This window comes from Rhinoraja longicauda, chromosome 32, assembly GCF_053455715.1.
Source record: "Rhinoraja longicauda isolate Sanriku21f chromosome 32, sRhiLon1.1, whole genome shotgun sequence".
Taxonomy (NCBI): Eukaryota; Metazoa; Chordata; class Chondrichthyes; order Rajiformes; family Arhynchobatidae; genus Rhinoraja; species Rhinoraja longicauda.
In genome coordinates this window covers 4,278,043-4,302,460 of record NC_135984.1, presented here as the reverse complement: position 1 = coordinate 4,302,460, position 24,418 = coordinate 4,278,043, and the positions used below count along the sequence as shown (strand labels likewise).

The window sequence follows — 24,418 nt, the reverse complement described above, 5'->3', positions numbered from 1 at the left end:
TTCTATGTTTCTAATATAATCTTTCATCGTCGCATGTGGTCGTGGGCAATACTTGAGCAGGATTACATCAGCCAATGTAAATGACATACAATGTGTTGGAGGGGCAGGGGGTTAAAGAAGAGGGGCAGTGGGCTGGGACACAGGGAGGAGGGAGAGGGGGAGTAGGGGAGAAGAAGTCATGGAAGATAAGGCACAAAAGGCTGGAGTAACTCAGCGGGACAGGCAGCATCTCTGGAGAGAAGGAATGGGTGACGTTTGGGGTCGAGACCCAACACAGCTTGCTTTAACGATTTTCTTTCAGAGTCTCCGATACAGAGCATGGCCTCCAGGTGGCGGTGCAGGCTAGGATTGCCAAACGTTGTTCCCTTGATCCTGCATCTATCTGTCTGTCCACTGTGGACGGCTCGATTGTAATCATGTACAGCGCTGTCTTCCCGCTGACTGGACAGCACGCAACAACAAAGAAGCTTTCACCGTACCTCGGTGACACTTAACAATAAACTAAAATAAAATATATCTGGAGATGCAGAAGCACAGTCATACAGAGTGATACAGCGTGGAAACAGGCCCTTCGGCCCAACTTGCCCACACCGACCAACATGTCCCATCTATAATAGTCCCACTTGCCTGCGTTTGGCCCGTAATCCCACTGTCTACGTACCTGTCTACTTGCTTCTAAAGCAGAGATATGATCCACGTTTGCCCATAACGTTTCCTCGTGGTACAAAAACTGTCTTTGGGTGGAACATATCCTTAAAAATACATGGAAGGCACTCGGTGTTTGTGTCACCAAGCACACCCCCCTGCAAAGGCCACTGGAAACATCTGGTTCCCAAAAAAAACCCTTTCTGGTTGTAGGAATCAATGGAAGATCTCAAAATGAAGACTGACATTTGGGGGGGGGGGGGGCAGGAACACAAGGAGGTGCAGAGCAAAGCAGATAAACAGATAGACACAAATTGCTGGAGTAACTCAGCGGGTCAGGCAGCATTTTGGGAGAGGGAATGGGTGACGTTTCGGGTCGAGACCCTTCTTCAGACTGATGGCAGGGGAGGGGGCGGGCATATATATAACACATGAAGAAGGGTTTCGACCCGAAACGTCACCCATCCCTTCTCTCCCGAGATGCTGCCTGACCCGCTGAGTTACTCCAGCATTTTGTGCCTACCCTCGATTTAAACCAGCATCTGCAGTTTATTTTCCTTTACATAGAACTGAGATAAATGTGGACTGTGGTCTAACTCCTGATTAATTTTATCGTTTGTAAGCCTCGTTGTCTCCTTCCCCTCAGCCAACAGTGAACTTCCTTGACAACCGTCCGCTTTGATCTGTCCTTTTCACACCTTACATGCTCTTTGTACCCTTTAATTTTCCCTAGTTTCCCTCTCCCCTGTCTGAAGAAGGGTCTCGACCCAAATAGTCACCCATCCCTTCTCTCCAGAGATGCTTCCTGTCCCGCTGAGTTACTCCAGCATTTTGCGTTCATAAATTCACAAGTGATGGGAGCAGAATTAGGCCATTCGGCCCATCGAGTCTACTCCGCCGTTCAATCATGGCTGATCTATCTCCTAGCCCCTGACACTTGTAATAATCACCAATCTGTTTATCTCTGCCTTAAAAATGCCCATTGACTTGGCCTCCACATCCTGCTGTAGCAATGAATTCCACTGATTCACCACCGTCTGACTAAAGAAATTCCTCCTCATCTCCTTCTCCTTAATTCTGAGGCTTTGACCTCTGGTCGTAGACTCTCACACTAGTCGAACAATCCTCTCCACATCCACTCTATCCATGTGTCGGAAGGAACTGCAGAAGCTGGTTTACACCGAAGATCGACACAAAATGCTGGAGTAACTCAGCGGCACGGGTGACGTTTCGGGTCGAGACCCTTCTTCAGACTCCTCCACTCTATCCAGGCCTTTCACTAATCGGTAACCGCCCATCTACAGTCCAACTAAACATTGGCCAGTAATTGATGGAAGATTGGAGTTGTTTGCTGACTTCAACACTGGTTCCTAAGTGAATGGTTTCCACCAGGCGTTTGCCGACTCTGTCCGTGGGTTACTTACTGAGCGCCGCCACTCTGGGCTTGTCCTCGTCCTCGCTGTCTGGTCCCGAGTACCATTCGTCCCCACTGTAGGGCTGTTTGCGTTCCAGTACACAGCGTCGCTTGCTGCGCGGGGGTCCATCTACTCTCAGCAAAGCACAGATAACAAGCACACCGTCACAGGCTGGGGGTTGTCCACATCACAGGATCATGCTACACACGCACACACACAGGCACGTACACACACACGCACACACAGGCACGTACACACGCACACACACACACACACGCACACACAGGCGCGCGCACACGGACAACACGAGCGCACACATGGACACACAGGAGTGCACATGTGCACATGCACACACACGCACACACTCACACGCACACACGCACCCAGGTGCACACACACACGACGCACACATGAACACACACGAGTGCACACCCGCGCATGCACACTCACACGCGCAAGCACACACGCACCCAGGCGCACACACAAACGCGCGCACACACATGGACACACACGAGCGCACACATACGCTCACAATCGTACGCGCACACATGCACACACAAACACACCTGCTTGCACACAAACACACCTGCTTGCACACACACACGCGCACGCACGCACACACACACAGAGACACACAGACGCACACACACACACACAGAGACACACAGACGCACACAGACACACAAAGCAAAATGAGTCCCTTTTTTGTGACGAGGAGCCTTCTGAAAGTTTAAACACATCTTAATGGAGACACATCGAAGCTTCCTTAACCAATAGGCCATGTGAACTGCCACAGAAACACTGGACTGGGGGGAAGATAGAGCTTAGTGCTTTCATTTACTGTCACCAGGACTGGAGGACAGCATTCCGCCAGAAACAAGAACCGTCCGCGTGAGCTGTGCTGTTTGAGGTGGTTGGTGATTCAGAAGGAAGGGGCAATGGGTTTGTGGAGCATCTTGGTCAGTGCAAGTAGCCGGAGCCATCAGGAATGGGCGCGGTGGCGCAGCGGTAAGGTTGTTGCCACGGAGCGCCACAGAGCCAGGTCCGATCCTGACTCTGGGCGCTGTCTGTACGGAGTTTGTCCGTTCTCCCGGCGGCCACGTGGGTTTCCTCCAGGATCTCCGGTTTTCTCCTGCGCTCCAAAGACGTGCAGGTTTGTAGGTTAACTGGCGTCGGTAACAATGTCAATGGCCCCTGGCACATGGAAGTGTTATTTTGTGGGAATCGCTGGTCGGTGCGGACTCAGTGGGCTGACGAGCCTGATTCTGCTCTGTATCGCTAAACTACGCTCAACTAAATAAATAAATAAATAAGGAGAAAAAGAGGGGGGGGGTCTGTGGAATGATTCTGCGTTCAACTTTGGCTGAACATGATGTCTGTCTTAACTTCAGGGCATTCCAAACTCACAGCCAATAAAGAAATGTAGTCACAGTGGCGAAAATAAGAAATGTGGCAGTAAATCTGCACTCCGCAAGATCTCCAAAGCAACAGAAATATAAAAAAGGATCAGCAATTGGTTGGAGGGATAAATTCATAAGTGATAGGAGCAGAATTCTCCCATTCAATCATGGCTGATCCATCTCTCTCCCTCTCAACCCCATTCTCCTGCCTTCTCCCCATAACCCCTGACACCCGCACTAATCAACAATCTATCTATCTCTGCCTTAAAAAAAAATCCAGATTCTGGCCACAGTGTGCCAGGAGTGGTGGCATCTGCAATCCCTCCCCTCTCACTCCTCCTGGCAACAGTCAAGATTCAGTTTAGTTCAAAGGTAGACACAAAATGCTGGAGTAACTCAGCGGGTCAGGCAGCATCTCGGGAGAGAAGGAATGGGTGACGTTTCGGGTTGAGACCCTTCTTCAGACAGTCTCGACTCGAAACGTCACCCGTTCCCTCTGAAGAAGGGTCTCGACCCAAAACGTCACCCATTCCTTCTCTCCTGGGATGCTGCCTGACCCGCTGAGTTACTCCAGCATTTTGTGTCTGCCTTCACAGGGTGTCTAGTCAGTTTGTGTAAGTGCACCATTCTCACTTCCAATACAGAAGCACCACAAAATCAAAAGCACCATTTTTTTTTTAAAGGCCTAAATTAAGCTAATTTTTAAAAAAACTCTCCCAATCGCCAGCTTTCTGATTTGTTCACAGTTGCAGAAAACTAGAGTCTCATCCTTAAGGTGATCGCGTGCCAACAACCTGGTGCAGACTGCTGAATGAGATGGCCCCCAGATTTACGGTTGCCAACTTACTCACTTCCAAATAAGGGACAAAGGGTGACCTCGCCCAGCCAGCGGCCACGTGCTCCCGCTTCACCAATGGCAGTCGCCATTGGTGGAGCGGGAGCACGTGGCCGCTGGCTGGGTGAGGTCACGTGGGGCGGTGACGTCGCCCTTTGTCCCTTATTTGGGAGTGAGGAAGTTGGCAACCCTACTAATGCGGGACAAGGGCGGTCCCGTGCGGGACAAAACGAATTCAGCCCAAAATACGGGAAGTCCCGGCTAATACGGGACAGTTGGCGACCCCACCCAGATCTAACCTTACCTAAAATTAGCAGCGCCTTTTAAATGGGCCAAATATGTATATGGTGCTTGCAGTCTGACAGAAAAGTCCAGTATTGCCATCTGTGAGATCATTTATCAACCATATCACAAATGTGTAACTCCAGAAATGGCGCTGGAAGCAGCTCCTACAGAGGTTGTCCATACCCTACGCTGCACGTGGCCGCTGGCTGGGTGAGGTCACGTGGGGCGCGGGGCGGTGGTGACGTAACCCTTTGTCCCGTATTTGGGAGTGAGGAAGTTGGCAACCATAAATCTGGGGGCCATCCCGGGTTAGCTCGACAATGGCTCCCTCTTCAATATTTCCCCCAATGCTAAAATTCACTTCCACTGTTGAGGAAAAGCTTCCTCGACGAGGTTGAACCAAAAGCTAAAGCTGACGGTACTAGAGTTGCTTTGTGGGAAGAGAGACTAACCAATCTCCCATCAACGACGTCCATGTCCTTAAGTGCCAAAGAAGAACTTCGTCCTGGGGCCGAATCAAGTTGGGCTGAATGGAGATGCCTCAACAGACTGAGAGCTGGTACTGGTCGTTGTAAAGCCATTCTCAAGAAGTCGGGTTGTATAGACGCTGAAGATGTCATCTGTACATGTGGCACTGAACCACAAACTACGGAGCACCTATTGAGATGTCCTCTATTGGAGCACAAATGCAAAGCTGAGAACCTCGTGGAGAACAATGATATTGCTCAGAGTTGTTTATTCACAAAATGCTGGAGTAACTCAGCAGGTCAGAGTTACTCCAGAGTTGCTCAGAGTTGTGTTCAGTTTTGGCCGAAACAGAATATCTAGCATGTGTGGACACGATAAGAGGAAGAACTTCCACTGTTGACTATACTCTAGCTCTTGGAAAGTCCACAAACTCCTCCAGCCTTACCGGCCGCCAAGATCTGTACACTCCGTGAAGCAAACAAAACCCCCAAGACTTTGATAAGGAGAATAAGAATAAAGGCGCAGCAAAGTGAACAGCAAAACCATCTACAAAAGTGGACAGCAAAAGGAAAAAGATTAGTGAAGAAACATGTAGGTCCCTTGTAGTCAGGAATGTGAAAATTTATAAAATGTGGAGTAAAGAAGTGGCAGGGCAATTAAACAAATACTTTGGTTTTAACTTAATGGAGAAGGACACATAATTTCCAGGAAATGCAAGGGAAGAAAGTCTAATAAAAAAGAGGAACTAAAGGAAATTAGTGCTAGTTAACCAAGGTGTTGGAATAATTAATGTATTGGAAGACTAATAACTCTACAGGGAGTCTGACAATCTACATTGCTGGCTGTTGGTAGCAGACACAGAAGTCGTAGATGCATTGGTTGTCATCTTCTAAACCTCTGTTGATTACAGAACCCTCCCTGAGATCGGAAGATGGCAAATGTGAGCCTGCTATTCAAAAGGGAGAGGCACAAAACAGGGACCTGCAGACCAATTAGCCCAACATCAGTTGTGAAGAAATTCCAGAGCTCATACTGAGCGAAATGATTAGTGTAGGAAGGAACTGCAGACGCTGGTTTACACCGAAGATAGACACAAAATGCTAGAGCAACTCAGAGGGACAGGCAACATCTCTGGAGAGAAGGAATGGGTGACGTTTCGGGTCGAGATCCTTCCTCAGACTCATCAGCAGGATACCCCAGAAATGTCAACAGAATTGGACAAAGTCAGCATTTATTTATGAAAGAGAAATAGTGTTTGACAAATGTACTGGGGCCTTTATGTGAGGATCTAGCTGACAGAATAGATAAGACCGAACTAGGCACAGACGGGCGGCACGGTGGCGCAGCGGTAGAGTTGCTGCCTTACAACGAATGCAGCGCCGGAGACTCAGGTTCGATCCAGACTACGGGCGCCGTCTGTACGGAGTTTGTACGTTCTCCCCGTGACCTGCGTGGGTTTTCTCCGAGATCTTCGGTTTCCTCCCACACTCCAAAGACGTACAGGTATGTAGGTTAATTGACTGGGTAAAATGTAAAAATTGTCCCCAGTGTGTGTAGGATAGTGTTAATGTGCGGGAATCGCTGGGCGGCGTGGACTTGGTGGGCCGAAGGGCCTGTTTCCGCGCTGTATCTCTAAATCTAAATCTAAAAAAAAATCTAAGAACTAGTGAGTGTGGTGCATCTGGATTTTCTGGTGCAAAAGGCCTTTAATAAAGTCCCACATGAGAGGATAGTGTGCAAAACTAAACCAGATGGGATTGAGGGTTGTGTACTTTCATGGGTTGAAAGACAGGAAACGGTAAGGATAAATGGGTCTTTCTTGGGACGATGGCTGGCAATCCATGGTTTACTGCAGTGATCAGTGTATGGACATGGGCCATTCACTACATGCACTAATGACACATGAGTGGACAGAATATAGATCGCCAATGATAAACAATTTAGTGGGTCTGTGAAGTGTATGTAATAAAGCTACAAGGCGATTAAGACAATTTGGACAGAGACCTGGATAGGAAAATCTCAAGTGTGTTGAAAGGAACTGCAGATGCCCATATACATTGAAGAGAGACACAAAATGCTGGAGTAACTCAGAGGGTCAGGCAGCATCTGGGGAGAACATGGATAGGTGACGTTTCACTGAGTGCTGGAGTAACTCAGAGGGTCAGGCAGCATCTCGGGAGAAAAAGGATGGGTGACGTTTTGGGTTGGGAACTTTCTTCGGACTGGAAGTCATAAGGTCATAAGTGATAGGAGGAGAATTAGGCCATTCGGCCCATCAGGTCTACTCCGCCAATTAATCACGGCTGATCTATCTCGTCCTCCTCACCCCAAGTCTATGTTTCAGGCCTACATTTCGGGGTCTGAAAGTCTGAAGAAGGATCCCAACCGGAAACATCACCCATCCTTTCTCCAGAGATGCTGCCTGACCCAACAGAGTTACTCCAGCATTTTGTGTCTATCTTGGAGAAACCTCAGCCTTGAAATGAGACCCAACCTGTTCAGTCATTGGATCCCTTGTTGAAGGCTCGTTGCGTTTGGTGTTGGTATCAAGTCTCTAACATTGATGTCAACAAACATCTGTATCGGAAAGTGTAAATGAAAAAAAGTTCAAGGACTTCAAAGAGGAAGATGGAGGAAGGGTCTCGACCCGAAACGTCACCCACTCCTTCTCTTCTGAGATGCTGCCTGACCCGCTCGCTGTGTTACTCCAGCATTTTGTGTCTACCTTTGAAAGATTAGGGATGTTAGGGATAAGGGAAACGAGAGAAATAAACATTGATGTAGAGAGATAAAGAACAATGAATGAAAGATGCAAATTCATCCTCAACACACACGAGACCTTTTTAAGAGTGGGATTAAAGTGTGTAGGAAGCTGTGCTAGGAACTGGTGGTACTTGCTTTCAAGGTTGTGCATCTTCTCCCCAGCAGATGAGGGGCGCAAAGTGGGAATGACCAGGGTGGGCTTTGTCCTTGATTATGTTGGTGCTTTGCTGAGGCAGTGTGAGATATCGATAGTCACTGGGGTAGGCGGTGGGGGGAGAGCCGGGCTTGTGTGATGCACTGTGGCACGTTCACAATTCTCTGCAATTTCACGTAGCCTTGGGGTGAGCAGTTGCCAAGCTTAGTCCGAGTCCGTGCCGCCCAGCGATCCCCGCACATTAACACTATCCTACACACACTAGGGACAATTTTTACATTTACCCAGTCAATTAACCTACATACCTGTACGTCTTTGGAGTGTGGGAGGAAACCGAAGATCTCGGAGAAAACCCACGCAGGTCACGGGGAGAACGTACAAACTCTGGACAGACGGCGCCCGTAGTCAGGACCGAACCTGAGTCTCCGGCGCTGCATTCGCTGTAAGGCAGCAACTCTACCGCTGCGCCACCGTGCCGCCACCATGCGCTGATCGATGCACCGTGCAAAAATTAGGTAAGAGTCACTGGAGACAGGCTGAATTTCCTGAGCCTTTTGAGGATGTAGCAGCTGTAGGGATGCTGCCTTACAACGCCAGAAACCCGGGTTCAATCCTGACTACGGGAGCTGTCCGTACGGAGTTTGTACGTTCTCCCCATGACCTGCGTGGGTTTTCTCCGGGATACCCAGTTCCCTTCCACAGCCCAAAGACGTACAGGTGAGCAGGTTAATTGGCTTCGGTACAATTGTCAATTGTCCCTAGTGTGTGTTGAGATAGTGTTAGTGTGCAGGGAACGTTGGTCGGCGTGGTCTTGGTGGGCCGAAGGGCCTGTTCCTGTGCTGTATTTCTAAACTAAACTTCAGACCGCTTAGGGATAAGGGAAACGAGAGATATAGACTTTGATGTAGAGAGATAAAGAACAATGAATGAAAGATACGCAAAAAAAGTAACGATGATAAACGATGATGAAGGAAGCAGGTTATTGTTCAGTTTGTGGAAACGAGGAGCTGGTGCGACTTGGGTGGGGGACGGAAACTACATTGTGCTTTCCTGGCAATGGCATCAATGCGATTGGTTTTGGACATATTGCTGGTGGTATTTACGCTGTGGAACGTGAAGCCCATGACCATCTCCACCAGCAGCACCAGTGATACAGACAGGGCCACGTACTCCATCAGGCCTCCTGAAGCCAGCAACCAGCCCCTTCATTTTGCTGACTTTGAGGGCGAGCCTGTTGTCTTAGAAACATAGAAAATAGGTGCAGGAGTAGGCCATTCGGCCCTTCGAGCCTGCACCGCCATTCAATATGATCATGGCTGATCATCCAGCTCAGTAACCTGTACCTGCCTTCTCTCCATACCCCCTGAGCCCTTTAGCCACAAGGGCCACATCTAACTCCCTCTTAAATATAGCCAATTAACTGGCCTCAACTACCTTCTGTGGCAGAGAATTCCACAGACTCACCACTCTCTGTGTGAAAAAAAACGTTCTCATCTCGGTTCTAAGCTGTCCTTAAGCTGTGACCCCTGGTTCTGGACTTCCCCAACATCGGGAACAATCTTCCCGCATCTAGCCTCTCCAACCCCTTAAGAATTTTATATTTTTCAATAAGATCCCCCCCTCAGTCTTCTAAATTCCAGCGAGTACAAGCCTAGTCTATCCAGTCTTTCTTCATATGAAAGTCCTGCCATCCCAGGGATCAATCTGGTGAACCTTCTCTGTACTCCCTCTAAGGCTAGAATGTCTTTCCTCAGATTAGGAGACCAAAACTGTACGCAGTGATACCATTACTAAGCTCTGTATCTCCTTTCTGACCTCAGTCTCCTCAATGTTCAAGATCCGGCCGACTGCTTCAGATTCTCCCTATAAGTGCCGAGTAAGAGTGCAGCCTGATGGTCAGATTTGCCAAAGATGCAGAGGGGGGGAGGGGGGGGGGGGGGGGGGGGGGGGAATGGTGAGCATCTTTGTTTGCTGGGGCAGGGGACGAATGGATAGTATTTTGGTTTGTCACATGCAGTCACAATTTGCATATTCATTCATTACTGCAAGTCCAAAGACAGCAGCATTTAGTGTATCGATTTTAAAGTGGAGCTCGATAGGTTCTTGATTAGTAAAGACGTCAAAGGTTACGGGGAGAAGGCAGGAGAAGGGGGTTGAGAGGGAAAGATAGACCAGCCATGATTGAATGGCGGAGTAGACTCGATGGGATTAATGGTCTAATTCTGTTCCTATGTCTCAAGGTCTTCTGGTTTTATAACACTAATTTCACTGAAGATGCTGGGGGTGAACTATTTCCTTGCTGACTGACCCACTGACTTACTCCAGCACTCTGTGTTCCACACAAGATTACATCTGCAGTTCCTAATGTCTATGTTCATAACTGATAGGAGCAGCATTAGGCCATTCGGCCCATCAGGTCTACTCCGCCATTCAATCATGGCTGATCTCTCTCTCCCCCCTCACCCCATTCTCCTGCCTTCTCCCCATTACCCCTGACACCCGTACTAATCAAGAATCTATCCATCTCTGCCTTAAGAATATCCATTGGCCTGGCCTCCACAGCCGACCAAATTTCACAGATTCACCACCATCTGACTAAAGAAATCAGATCTGAAGAAGAATCTCGACCCGAAACGTCACCCATTCCCTCTCTCCAGAGATGCTGCCTGTCCCGCTGAGTTACTCCAGCACTTTGTGTCTGTATAAAGAAATCAGTCTCTCTGTCGATATTTCCCTAAATTTGTCATGGGGTAGACTGAGACTGCCTTCTCCTCCTCCCCCACCCCCATCCCCAATCTTTGCACCCCCCCCCAATCCTTTCGGTGGCCCAGCGGTAGAGTTGCTGCCTTACAGCGAATGCAGCGCCGGAGACTCAGGTTCGATCCTGACTACGGGCGCCGTCTGTACGGAGTTTGTACGTTCTCCCCGTGACCTGCGTGGGTTTTCTCCGAGATCTTCGGTTTCCTCCCACACTCCACAGACGTACAGGTATGTAGGTTAATTGACTGGGTAAATGTAAAAATTGTCCCTAGTGTGTGTAGGATAGTGTTAATGTGCGGGGATCGCTGGGTGGCGCGGACCCGGTGGGCCGAAGGGCCTGTTTCCGCGCTGTATCTCTAAATCAAAAAAATCAAATCAAATATTTCATGTAGTTTGTGTTTTTGTGTGTTTATGACTGTTGGCGGACCTATCGTACCGTGTCGTGTCGTGTCTTATCGACGCTGATCGTTTCCGATGGGCTGCCACGGGTGATGGCACCAACTCACCTTTAGACTCCGTATCGATGACGGGCGTGCCAGCTTCCCGCTGGTCTCCAGAGTCCACCGAGATGCTCCTTTCCCGCTTCACCTTCCCTTTCAAAGCTCCAAGGCTGGGCACAGAGTTCTGGGAGCCCTTGAGTCCAGAGTTGCCGGGAGAGATCTGGCTTGACTTGCCCCCATGGCCGCCTGCTCCCGTGGCCTTTGAGCCCAGGCCGCCAGGCGTGCCTTGGCTGGCGTTGGGCGCTGGGGCATTGCTGTTGACCGGCTTGCCGTGGTTGGGCAGCTTAGTGTCCGGGTGCATTTGATTGGTCACGGCTTTTGGCGACGGCACCGGTGGAATCCGGATTTCTGTCTCGTGTTTTATTTTCAAACTGTTTTCGGAAAACCTGGCGGGACAGAAGTTCACAAAACAAGTTTAATTTAATAAGATGTGAATCGCCATTTTTCCATCGCGACAAGAATTAACAAGCCCGTTCCTTGCTACCAAATGTAATTTGCCACGTCCGGTCGATGCACGGTTTAGTTTAGTTTCAGAGATACAGCGAGGAAACAGGCCCTTCGGCCCATCGAGTCCGTGCCGACCAGCGATCCCCGCGCACTAACACTACCCTACACACACTGGGGACAGTTTACAGTTACACCAAGCCGATTAACTTGCATACCCGCACGTCTCTGGAGAGTGGGAGGACACTGGGAAAACCACGCAGGTCACAGGGCAAACGTACAAACTCCATACAGACAGCACCTGTAGTCGGGATCGAACCCGGGTCTCTGGCGCTGTGAGGCAGCAACTCTACCGCTGCGCCATTTACACGGTTAGTTGAAGAGCCAACATAGCTTGCAAAAGTCACAATTTACAAGGGGTAAGAAGGCACTAAGTGAGTTCACAGACTGCTGGCTGGCAGCAGAGCCTGGAGGCTACTGCGATGATATTTGATGTGGTTCTGCAGGGATTTATACACATCAGCTGTGGTTGAGCTGGCGGTGGATTCTTCTCATCAGATGGTTCTCGGTTCAATCCCCATCCCAGATTAGTGGGCACAAAAACGTCGGCTTGGATCGCTGCAAATACCAGGGGTGGTCGGCCATGTTGGACGTGTCTCTGACAGCAGAGAGATCAAACCAAAGCCCCATCAGGTGGACGTAGGGTTGCCAACTATCTCACTCCCAAATAAGGGACATCACCACCCTAGCCCCACGTGACCTCACCCAGCTAACGGCCATGTGCTCCCGCTCCACCAATGGCGGCTGCCGGGCAGGAGGTGGGTTGCGTAGCAACCTCCATTAGGCGGCGCCCGGGCCTCCGGGCCTACACTGTCTGGACTTACAGTGTCTGGATCTACACTGTCTGGGCCTACAGCGTCCAGACCTACAGCGTCCAGACCTACAGCGTCCGGACCTACAGCGTCCGGGCCTACAGCGTCCAGACCTACAGCGTCCAGACCTACAGCGTCCAGACCTACAGCGTCCGAACCTACAGCGTCCGGGCCTACAGCGTCCGGACCTACAACGTCCAGCCCTACAGCATCCGGGCCTACAACGTCCGGGCCTACAGCGTCCAGACCTACAGCGTCCAGACCTACAGCGTCCAGACCTACAGCGTCCGGGCCTACAGCGTCCGGACCTACAACGTCCAGCCCTACAGCATCCAGACCTACAGCGTCCAGACCTACAGCGTCCGGACCTACAACGTCCGGGCCTACACTGTCTGGGCCTACAGCATACGCACTTACACTGTCCGTACCTACAGCGTCCGGGCCTGTAGCGCCCCCCGGGACAAGGGCGGTCCCGTACGGGACAAACCAATTTAGCCCAAAACACAGGATGTCCCGGCTAATACGGGACATTTGGCAAACCCTAGGTGTAACGGGTTCTAAGGGGCCATTTGAAAGAATTGGGAGATTCTCCTGATGCTCTGGCCGATATTTATCATTCAATTACCATTTATCATTCAATTCGATTATCACACAGCAGGTTGTGGGAGCTGGCTGTGTACAAGATGCAAATTTAAGCAAAGCTCCCAGCGGCACAGCGGTCGAGTTGCTGCCTCACAGCGCCAGAGTCCCGGGTTCGATCCTGACTACGGGTGCTGTCTGTATAATTGTAAATTTTATTATTGTCTGGTATTATTGTAAATTGTCCCTAGTGTGTGTAGGATAGCGTTGATGTACAGGGATCGCTGGTCGGCACGGACTCGGTGGGCCGAAGGGCCTGTTTCCGCGCTGTATCTCTAAAACTAAAAATCTAAAACTAAGAAAGTGCAACAGCCAATGCATGGAGAGATTGTTCCAACGGACAGGAAGGAACAGGTAGAAACTGCCCACTGACGAACACGCAGAAACCACGTGGAATCTGTCTTGGAGCAGCGGTATGTGCAGCTTTCAGAAGATCAACATGGGAGGTCACTGACTGATAACTACAATCAGCAGACCCATTCCAAATCACCTCGATGCCTTACAGCAGCATCCCCGATATTACTGTCCGGACCTACACTGTCTGGATCTATAGCGTCCGGGCCTACAGCGTCCAGACCTACAGCATCCAGACCTACACTGTCCGGACCTACAGCGTCCAGACCTACGGCGTCCGGGTCTACACTGTCTGGGCCTACAGCATACGCACCTATACTGTCCAGACCTACAGCGTCCGGGCCTATAGTGCCCCCCCCCCCCCCCCCCCCGGGCCTAATACGGGACAAGAGACTCGTGCCGATGATGGCAATGTTAAATCAGGGATAGTCACAGGTGGCAGAGTACACTTGGTCAGTCCCGATGGACGTCTGTGTGGGAAGGAACCGAAGAAAGGCACAAAGTGCTGGAGTAACTCAGCGGGACAGGCAGCACTCCGGGAGAAAATAAATTATGCTTATTTTCTAAGTGATGAAAATAGGTGATGCTTCAGGTCGAGACCCATCTTCGGACGTAGAGTCAGGGGTCAGACTCTGTCTGATGAAGGGTCTCAACCTGAAAGGTTGCCTATTCCTTTTCTCTGGAGACGCTGCCTGACGCGCTGAGTTACTCCAGCATTTTGTGACAGTCACGGGGGAACCTGGTCTGGCACTTGGATGAGCCTGGTCACTGATTGTCACACATGGCCCATCTGCACATGCAACTCATAAGCAGGTACAACACACCTGGTCACAGCTGGGGTTGCCAACTTCCTCGCTCCAAAATACGGGGGACAAGGTAACGTCACCGCCCTGCGCACCACGTGACCTCACCCAGCCAGCGGCCACGTGCTCCCGCTCTACCAATGGTCACCCTTTGTCCCGTATTTGGGAGTGAGGAAGTTGGCCACCCTACTAATACGGGACAAGGGCGGTCCCGCGCGGGACAAACCAATTTAGCCCACAATACGGGATGTCCCGGCTAATACGGGACAGTTGGCGACCTGAGCCCTGTTTTTCCAGAGTTCACATCTGGCCAGACCACAGCTGGTCAACTGACTGTGAACAGCTGGCTGCTGCCGACCGGAATACAGAGCGAACATCTGCCATGGGGGCACCTGACCAATTCTTACTTGCACCCAACAGCTGTACAGTGCACATCTGGCCAGTGCAGTACCTGCACATACAGCTCACACAAGCCTCCCTACGCACACACACCTCCTCTCCCCAAAGACATCTCACACCCACATTTATCCATGCTCGGACAGTCAACAGTTCAAGAGAACAAATCAAAGCAGAGTTCTTTAATCCCCAACTCGCACCAGACTAAAAGTCATTCAGTAATTATGAAGTGTAAGAAAATAACTGCAGATGCTGGTACAAACGAAGGTATTTATTCACAAAATGCTGGAGTAACTCAGCGGGTCAGGCAGCATCTCAGGAGAGAAGGAATGAGTCGAGACCCGAAACGTCACCCATTCCCTCTCTCCTGAGATGCTGCCTGACCTGCTGAGTTACTCCAGCATTTTGTCAGTGCTTATGAGCTGCCTGAATGGGGCGACCGTTTGGGAACGGTCTGATTCACACGTTACCTCTGTAACAGCACTGCTCTGGTTGCACAAAGCTTCCTGTCACTTGCCTGTGGGACTACTCACCCGGCAGTGTGTGCCTTGCAGCCCAGTCGTGCAGGCTTCACCTCCGTCCAGCTCCAACCCCAGCATTGGCGTGCCGTGCCACGGTGGGTGGGTGAGGGGACTGCGAGCCCTCGCAGTGCTGCCCGCCTGCTCCTTCCCCCCCCCCCCCTCCACACGCACACAGTGGGGCTTCAATCCTCACACCTACATTGCTTCCTTCGCTCAACTTCAAACGACAGCATGACTCATGCCTCAAACCACAGCCTGTCGCTACACGATTTATATGTGTGGAATTCAGCTCTCAGACCCTTGCGTTTAATCTCAGGCATAAACAAAGGGCCTTGCTCCCCTGTTATCCTTGCTCGCTAACACTCCGACGTTCTAACATACAACCCTTCTCATTCACTTCCCTGTGACCCACAGGAATCTGACCTTGCACACAGGCTGAACTGGGCCCCACTAAACACCACCATACCCGACCAAAATCATAATCAAACAAAAAAAAATAGTTTTAGAACTTTGGCGTGGCACGGTGGCGCAGCGGTAGAGTTGCTGCCTTACAGCGCAAGAGACCCGGGTTCAATCCTGACTACAGGTGCTGTCTAAACGGAGTTTGCACGTTCTCCCCGTGACCGCGTGGGTTGGCTCCGGGTGCTTCGGTTTCCTCCCACACTCAGGATCGTAGATTAATTGACCTTTGGTAAAATTGTAAATTGCCTCTCGTGGGCAGGATAGTGCTTGTGTGCAGGGTGATCGGTCGGTGGTTGGCACGGACTCGGTGGGCCGAAGGGCCTGTTTCCGCACTGTATCTTCTCAAGTGTAAAACTGTTCTCATTCCATTTAATGGTTTGGAAATGGCGACTCATCAGCATCGCGCCATCCAATGGAAGGGTACAAAACTGTGACTGTGCAGACCAGGTGAATGGGAACGACCTGTTGGTCAGTAAGATCAAGTGGTTATCAGCAGATCGCTGCTCCTTTAAACGCAGTCAACAAAGCTGGACATGCAGTTAGAGAGAGCGATCGTTTTTGGCGAGGCACCCGCCTTAGATCACTGAGGTGCATACAGGCGAGGTACTTTGTTCAGAATGCAATCGACTGACACAGAAATAATGAACCAAACAAATAGGGAACGTTTGAGGCGGTGGTGGTAGATGACATTCTTGAGGCGGTGGGAGATGACATTCTTTAAGTACTGGAGGAAATTGCAGAATTGAGATAAGGTCCTCACTTGGCAACCCTGAGATTACACCACATTCCAGGATTTGAAGCAGAATTAATCTGAATAAAGTTTTCGCTGGAACCAATCGCAGAGGATGAGATATCTAGACTCCTTGTTCTCCAGAGACGCTGCCTGAACCGCTGAGTTACTCCAGCACTTTGTGTCCCATTTTGTAAACCAGCATCTGTAGTCCCTTGCTTCTAATGTAGTCGGCAGTAGGGTTGGAAAGGAGGTTAGAGATGCAAGATGCTGCAGATGCTGGAATGTGGAGCGGACGAGCGAGCAGCTGGGTCGGGCAGCGACTGTGGAGGGAAATGGACAGTCGATGCCGAGACCCTTCATCAGGACCAGATACAATTGGGCGGCATGGAGGCCCAGCGGTAGAGTAGCTGCCTTACAGCGCTTGCAGTGCCAGGGACACAGGTTTAATCCTGACGACAGGTGCTGTCTGTACGCAGTTTGTACGTTCTGCCAGTGGACTGCGTGGGTTTTCTCCGGGTGCTCCGGTCTCATCCCACACTCCAAAGACGTTCAGATACGTAGGTTAATTGGCTTCAGTAATTCGGTAATTGTACAATTGTCCCTCGTGTGAATGATGGTGCTGGCGTAAGGAATGATCGGTGGTCTATGATGGCTCAGTGGGCCGAATGGCCTGTTTCCACACTGTATTCCAAAACTAGACTAAATTAAATTGAGGGGAATGGGTCTGTTATTCACAGATAGTGTGGACAATGCTAGACAACAGTTGAACGTCTCGAGTCTGACTGGCCACTGTGTGAAGCTTCTACTGAGACACGCAATGAGTCATTTATTCACCACAACCCCTTAGCTGCCTGAGTACACATCGGGGGCCAGTGACAGGAGAGGGTATCAAGGGACAAGAAAAGCCCCTGCTTGCTTGCTTGTCAATGGGGGTGTCGAGACATGGTCTCTGAATTTCCCAGTCACCCTCCCAGGCTCAACCTTCCAGTAACCCTCTGCTTGCCTCCCCCATCACAGCGAGTTCATGTTCAGTTGTACACAAGCCTTGTTGGACAGAGCCAGGACTAGCTCTGAAGGAGGGTCTTGACTTGAAACGGCATCCATTCCCTCTACCCAGAGATGCTGCCTGTCCCGCTGAGTTGCTACCCATTGGTTCGACACTGTGACATGCCCTCCAGTGGAAGTAAATTAACATTGTTGTTATGTCCAACATACTACATAGAAAGAAATGCTAACACAGAGTGCTGGAGTAACTCAGTGGGTCAGGCAGCATCTGTGGAGAACATGGATAGGTGACGTTTCACAAAGTGCTGGAGTAACTCAGCGGGTCAGGCAGCATCTCTGGAGAACATGGATAGGTGACGTTTCACAAAGTGCTGGAGTAACTCAGCGGGTCAGGCAGCATCTCTGGAGAACATGGATAGGTGACGTTTCAGGTCGGGATCCTTCTTCACATTGAGGGATACGGTGAAAAAGATTTTAAGATTATGTATCTCGTTAATAACTCTTCTGGTTATCCTTCTTATAATTTATTCGTTTGAAAGAGGGACTCGACCCAAAAAGTCACCTATCCATGTTCTCCACAGATGCTGCCTGACCCGCTGAGTTACTCCAGCACTCTGTGAAACGTCACCTATCCATGTTCTCCACAGATGCTGCCTGACCCACTGAGTTACTCCAGCACTCTGTGTCCTTTTTGTAAACCAGTGTCTGCAGTTCCTCGTATCCACAGAAATAGTAAACAGGGCAGTGGAAAGTGAAACGGTGTGAATAGTTCCGACCTTTCATGTCGATGAAGAATTTGACTGGAATGGTTAACTCGGTTCTTCTTTCACAGATGCTGCCCGACCCGCTGTGTATTTCCAGCACTCTCTGTTTTTATTTTTTAATTTCTGTCAAAACTGCAAAAAAAAGTTCACAGGAACTCAGAGTGATATTTAGATCTGGATCTTGTGTGGCTGAACCCACACAGCGATGCAAATTCTGCAGCATATGGATACTCCTTGCCGTCAGCTTCTGAGATGTTCAAATGTACAGATATGTGCTCTGGGGTCAGTTCTGGAACTGATTGCACCACGGGCTCCAAACGAGGACCGGCAAGGTTCAGGATCTGTAATTCTCCTCGTGCGAAGAGGGGCGTGAGCCCGGAATCATTGCCCGACCTGATGCCTGCTCATGAGACCTGTCACCAACGTCACTTCAATGTTGTCGTCGCACCCGTCTCAGGGGCAGGGGCGGCACGGTGGCGCAGCGGTAGAGTTGCCGCCTTACAGCGATTGCAGCGCCGGAGACCCGGGTTCCATCCGTGCCACGGGCGCCGTCTGCACGGAGTTTGTACGTTCTCCCCGTGGGGTTTTCTCCGAGATCTCCGGTTTCCTCCCACACTCCAAAGACGGGCAGGTTTGTAGGCTAATTGGTTTGGTATCAACTTAAATCGTCCCTGGTGTGTGTAGGATAGAGTTAATGTGCGGGGATCGCTAGCAGGTACGGAGTGGGTGGGCTGAAGGGCCTGTTTCTGCGCTGTGTCTCTAAACTCTGCCGGTGTGGGGACAGTAGCCCGTGGGAACCTGTGGCTGTGCCTTCGTAGCCGCTGAGGGGGCAGTGTCTGTGGACGTATATCCCCCACCCTCCCCCACCCCGGACATGTGAAGGTGCAGGGGAGACACGGGGAACTACAAAGTCTAGGTTACAGAAGCAAGCGCTGGCAGAATGGGCGAGGAGCGGGGCAGTGAACAGTGGAGAGGGAGAGCGGCTGGGGGGTGTGGAGGCTGTGTGGGATGGTGAACAGTGGAGAGAGAGCGAGAGAGAGATGCTGTGGGGGGTGTGAAGGTTGTGTGGGATGGTGAACAGTGGAGAGAGCGAGAGAGAGAGAGGCTGGGGGGGGTGTGGAGGCTGTGTGGGGCGGTGAACAGTGGAGAGGGAGAGAGCGAGAGAGAGAGAGAGGCTGGGGGGAGTGGAGCCTGTGTGGGGCGGGGCGGGGCGTAATGGATAGTGTATGCTCCTGCGTGCCTGCACACAAATACTGGCAAGATGCACCCAAATGCTTCACGATCAAAGAGCTCCAGATTGCACTCAATGGAAACTTCAGTAGACCGACTGAGACTCCAGAGCAACCCTGTTCCGCTCGCTCTACAGAGCGGATCGCACAGGCTGCCTGCACCCAGCACGCCGAGCGTGTGTCACACTCCAGACGCCACCATCATTAGTGCAGACACACTCGGGTAAGAGCTGACCAGGAAACCCTGTTTCCCCATCTGGAGTTACTCCGGCATTTTGTGTCTGTCTTCGGATCGAACCAGCATCTGCAGTTCCCCCCCTTTATCAGTCTGAAGAAGGGTCTCGACTCCGAAACGTCACCCGTTCCTTCTCTCCAGAGACGCTGCCTGGCCCGCTGAGTTACTCCAGCATTTTGCGTCTATCCCTATCCCAACTCCACATCGCCAGTGAACATTCCACAATAGGTGGGTACAGGCGAGAGTGGGGTTAAGAGGCAGACGGTTAGACAAAGGCCAGAGGTGAAAAGACAGAAACACGCACCTATTCATGTTCTCTGGAGACACTGCCTGACCCTCTGAGTTACTCCAGCTCCGTCTCTTATTTTTGTAAACCCGCATCTCCAGTTCCTTGTTTCAAGAGTCAAGATTGTTTTATTGTCATGAGCCCAGATAGAACAATGAAATCCTTACTTGCTGCAGCACCACAGAATATCTACCAGTGCAGTGAGCATTGCCAGTGAAACGTCACATCATGGGCTTCAAAGGGAAACCTGTCGGGCGGATCAATGATCCATTGCACACAGGAAGATAGTGGTGGCTGTTGGAGATCAAGCATCCCAACCCTAAGAGTTTCTCAGGGCACTCTGCCTGACTCAACCAACGTCAATGTCTTCCTGTCATGAGGGGAGAAGGGGGTTGTCCACTGATCTTTGGCGACTTCCCACCTTGTCCCTCAAGCATTACACCCAATGATAAAGGCCACCATTCACCCTACGACCAGCCACACTTGCGACACTACATGTCTGGTCACTCAACTGCACAAGCAGAACGCGACTCCTCTCCGCTACGACGGTAACAACAACCAGAGATGTATTTGGATCGAGACCCTACTTCAGACTGAAGAAGGGTCCCGACCCGAAACGTCACCCATTCCTTCTCTCCCGAGATGCTGCCTGACCCGCTGAGTTACTCTTGCGTTTTGTGTCTAGCTGCAACCTGGGTGTCTATCAATCACATATCCCAGAAAAACTGCAGATGAAACACGACTAAAAAACACCCATCAGAACATCAACAACATATTGAAAAACTAGAAGACTACAAAGCAAAGCAATGAGTTGGGGGGGGGGGGGGGGTGGGGGTGGGGGTGGGGGCGTGGGACAATGACTGTCAAAGTGAATGAACCATTCAAGCTGGAAAACTTGGACAAGATATGGAAAAGGATGATTAGAAGTGGGGAATGCCTATTGAATGAAGCAGTGGGTCACCATGCACTGGAAACACAGGGGATTTATGGCAATGAAGGGGATGGGCAGACCAGACTGGTGAAACAGAAATTATTAATCACTTTTCAATTACAACTTAATAGGGCAAAATAAAAGAAAAGAACGACTTTGATCTTGGGAATGAGGCAATCCAATTAACCCTCAATTAGTTCTGTGCTTGGTCTGCATCAACTTTATTTATTATATCCTCTGGTTTGTAGGAAGGTTAAAGGGCCAGTCCCACTTAGGCGTTTTTTTAGGCGACTGCCGGCGACTGTCAGAGTCGTAGCAGGTCGGCGAGAAAACGGTGACTGGACCCTCCCTACGACAATGTCCACGACAAGCTACAACCTACCACCTAGTGGACGCCAAGCTACCGCGAGCTACCGACGACCAGCGACCCAATCGTCGCGACTTAGGACGTCCACCTACGACCGCACTTACGATAACGCAGGTGACAACCTACGCCAACTGAAGTCAACCTGCGTCTACCCGCGACAAGCTACGACCCTGTCGGCGACTGCTGAAGACAATTCACCTCGTTTTCGCCTCCGGTTTTGATGCTGGTACCTGTAGCCGGTTGACGTGGGTAGTCGCCAATGGAATTCACCGAAGTCAGCACCTGGTGACAACCTACGTCACCTGGCGACAACCTACGACAGCGCCCCCGTCAGGAGATGTCAAGCTACGATCATCGGCATCAAACCAACAGTTGCCGAAAACATTTCAAAATCCAGCGGCGACCAGAAAAACGCTACGACTCTTTGGAGACGACTCACGACCTGATTGAGTACTGATTGAGAATGATCACATTGAATGGCGGTGCTGGCTCGAAGGGCCGAATGGCCTCCTCCTGCTCCTATTGTCTATTGAACAGGCGGCACCCCAGCGACCGTGTGGTGACAGCCTAGTCGCCTAAAAAAACGTCTAGGTGGGACAGGGGCTCAACACAACAGTCCCATCAATTGGGATTTCCAAACTCATTGCCCGTTGGTTGTTAGAATTGAATTGAACTGAGGGAATGTGCAATGTGACAGCCAGTCATCTTGGACATCAGTGAACCCCTGGGGTCTCTGGGGAAAACCTAAATGATCTAATTGTCACCAAAAGGAAGTTAGCAGGCCGCGGCCAGAATCTATAAACTCTCCTCTCTGCCGCTCCACAGAATCCAAATCATAAAGCGAAGTGAGACGGATAAGACGGGAGGGCTAATGCTAAGTTAAACGTGTCCCTCAGCTCAAGTCCCTTCAAGCGCTACAAGATTCAACGCTTTTCAGACTAAACACAAACTGCTTTGGATTCTTTAACATTTGCCTGGGAGTGCAGGCAAACCAAGGGGACTGTCTGCGAGAGACTTTGTTTCCTAGTTCCTTTTAATGTGCTGCCCAGGGAATGTTAGTGCTTCAAGTTTAACAGCTCCATTAGCTGATAAAAGGAAATCATCAAACAGTCAGCCCGGGAGAATCCTGATTTGAGCTGAAAACGAGGACTGAGATTCTGATGAAGCTTCAGTGCAAGATACAGAAACGTCCTGGGATAGACACAAAAAGTTGGACTAACTGGCAGCATCTCTGGAGAGAAGGGATGGGTGACGTTTTGAGTCGAGACCCTTCTTCAGACTGGTGGCTCCAGACTGAAGAAGGTCTCGACCCGAAAGGTCACCCATCCCTTCTCTCCAGAGATGCTGCCTGCCCCGCTGAGTTACTCCAGCTTTTTGTGTCTATCTTCGGTTTAAACCAGCATCTGCAGTTCCTTCCTCAACATACAAAATGTGCTGACTGGCACTGGTCTGGCAGGGTAAACTAATCTGATCACCCTACTCTGTCCTAAACTGGGGAACAGATGCTGACACCTGTTTGTCTCTAAAGGTCTCACCCAGTCCCACTGAGTTACTCCAGCATTTTGTGCCCGCATCCAAATGGCCAACAGGTGGTCAAAAATGCTTTGGTCACATTGGCCTTCATCAGTCAGAGTATTGAGTAGAGAAGTTGGGAGGTCATGTTGCAATTGTTTAAGACGTTGGCAAGGCCACATTTAGAGTATTGTCAGTTTTGGTCGCCATGTGATAGGAAAGATGTGGCCAAGCTGGAAAGGGTACAGAGATGATTTACAAGGATGGTGCCAGGACTCAAGGGCCTGAGGTGTGGGGAGAGGTTGAGCAGGCTGGGACTCTGTTCCTTGGAGCACAGGAGGATGAGGGGCGATTTTATAGAGGTGTACAAAATCATGAGCGGAATAGATCGGGTAGACGCACAGAATCTCTTGCCCAGAGTAGGAGAAAGGAGAACCAGAGGACATAGGTTTAAAGTGATGGGGGAAAGATTTAATAGGAACCTGAGGGGTAACTGTTTTTCCACAAAGATTGGTGGGTGGACAGAATGAGCTGCTGGAGGAGGTAGTTGAGGCAAGGACTATCGAACTGTTTAAGAAGCGTTTAGACAGGTACATGGATAGGTCAGATTGAGTGGGGTATGGGGCAAACGCAGGCAGGTGGGACTAGTGTAGATGGGGCACATTGGCCGGTATGGGCAAGTTGGGCTGAAGGGCCTGTTTCCACGCTGTATCACTCTGTGACTCTATTTCTTAAATAGATTATCCGGTGGTTTAGCACATTGCTGTTTATGCCATCAAATTGTGCATGTTTAGCTCTCTCCTTGCTAAACTCAGACGTGGTTCTGTGGCTGTCTGGCAGCTAACTGGGGCTCTGCAGAATGGGCCAGAGAAATGAGAGCGTTCTATTCTGAGATCAGCTGAATTAGGAAGGAACAACAAATGGAAGCGATCCACTCACGCCTGAACGGTCCTCCATCAAAGCAGGTTGTAAATAAAGTAAGGGTCACTGGGCTGGCATGGCGAGGGGACCACGGGTTTGTGAATGAATCTAAACACGTCTCGAAGAGGGAGATCTTGGAGCCAACTTGAATGAGGCTAGACAGCGTCTGAGGGGTCAGGCAGTGCAGTCAGTGCCGGCTGATCCTAGCAGCCGACATCCATTAACAAACGGGGTAAAGGAGACACCAACCTGATGTGACCCTTTAAGACGTGTAAGTAAATAACTGCAGGTGCTGGTACAAATCGAAGGTATTTATTCACAAAATGCTGGAGTAACTCAGCAGGTCAGGCAGCATCTCAGGAGAGAAGGAATGGGTGACGTTTCGGGTCGAGATCCTTCTTCAGGGCAGGACCCGCCCCCTCCCCTGACATCAGTCTGAAGAAGGGTCTCGACCCGAAACGTCACCCATTCCTTCTGAGATGCTGCCCGACCTGCTGAGTTACTCCAGCATTTTGTGAATAAATGACCCTTTAAGACTTTTGCTAAAGGGATCAGGGGGTATGGAGAGAAGGCAGGTACAGGCTACTGAGCTAAATGATCAGCCATGATCATATTGAATGGCGGTGCAGGCTCGAAGGGCCGAATGGCCTACTCCTGCACCTATTTTCTATGTTTCTATGTTTCTATGGTGTCTCAACTTTCGTAGTTTAGAGGTCATT

At 50.5% G+C, this 24,418-nt stretch overlaps 1 protein-coding gene across 4 annotated transcripts in view; it reads right to left on the bottom strand.

The window, feature by feature from the left end:
• Positions 1-24,418, bottom strand: part of bcl9l (bcl9 like) — a 157,062-nt gene that overhangs the window by 17,247 nt on the left and 115,397 nt on the right. For 3 of the 4 annotated variants that reach the window (XM_078426559.1, XM_078426556.1, XM_078426555.1), the window contains exons 4-5: positions 11,232-11,611; positions 2,070-2,189 (exon numbers count right to left, since the gene is read on the bottom strand). In XM_078426559.1, the coding sequence (XP_078282685.1) occupies positions 2,070-2,189; positions 11,232-11,611 (500 nt within the window). The remainder of the gene's footprint in view (positions 1-2,069; positions 2,190-11,231; positions 11,612-24,418) is intronic. The other variant, XM_078426558.1, reaches the window with a different exon arrangement.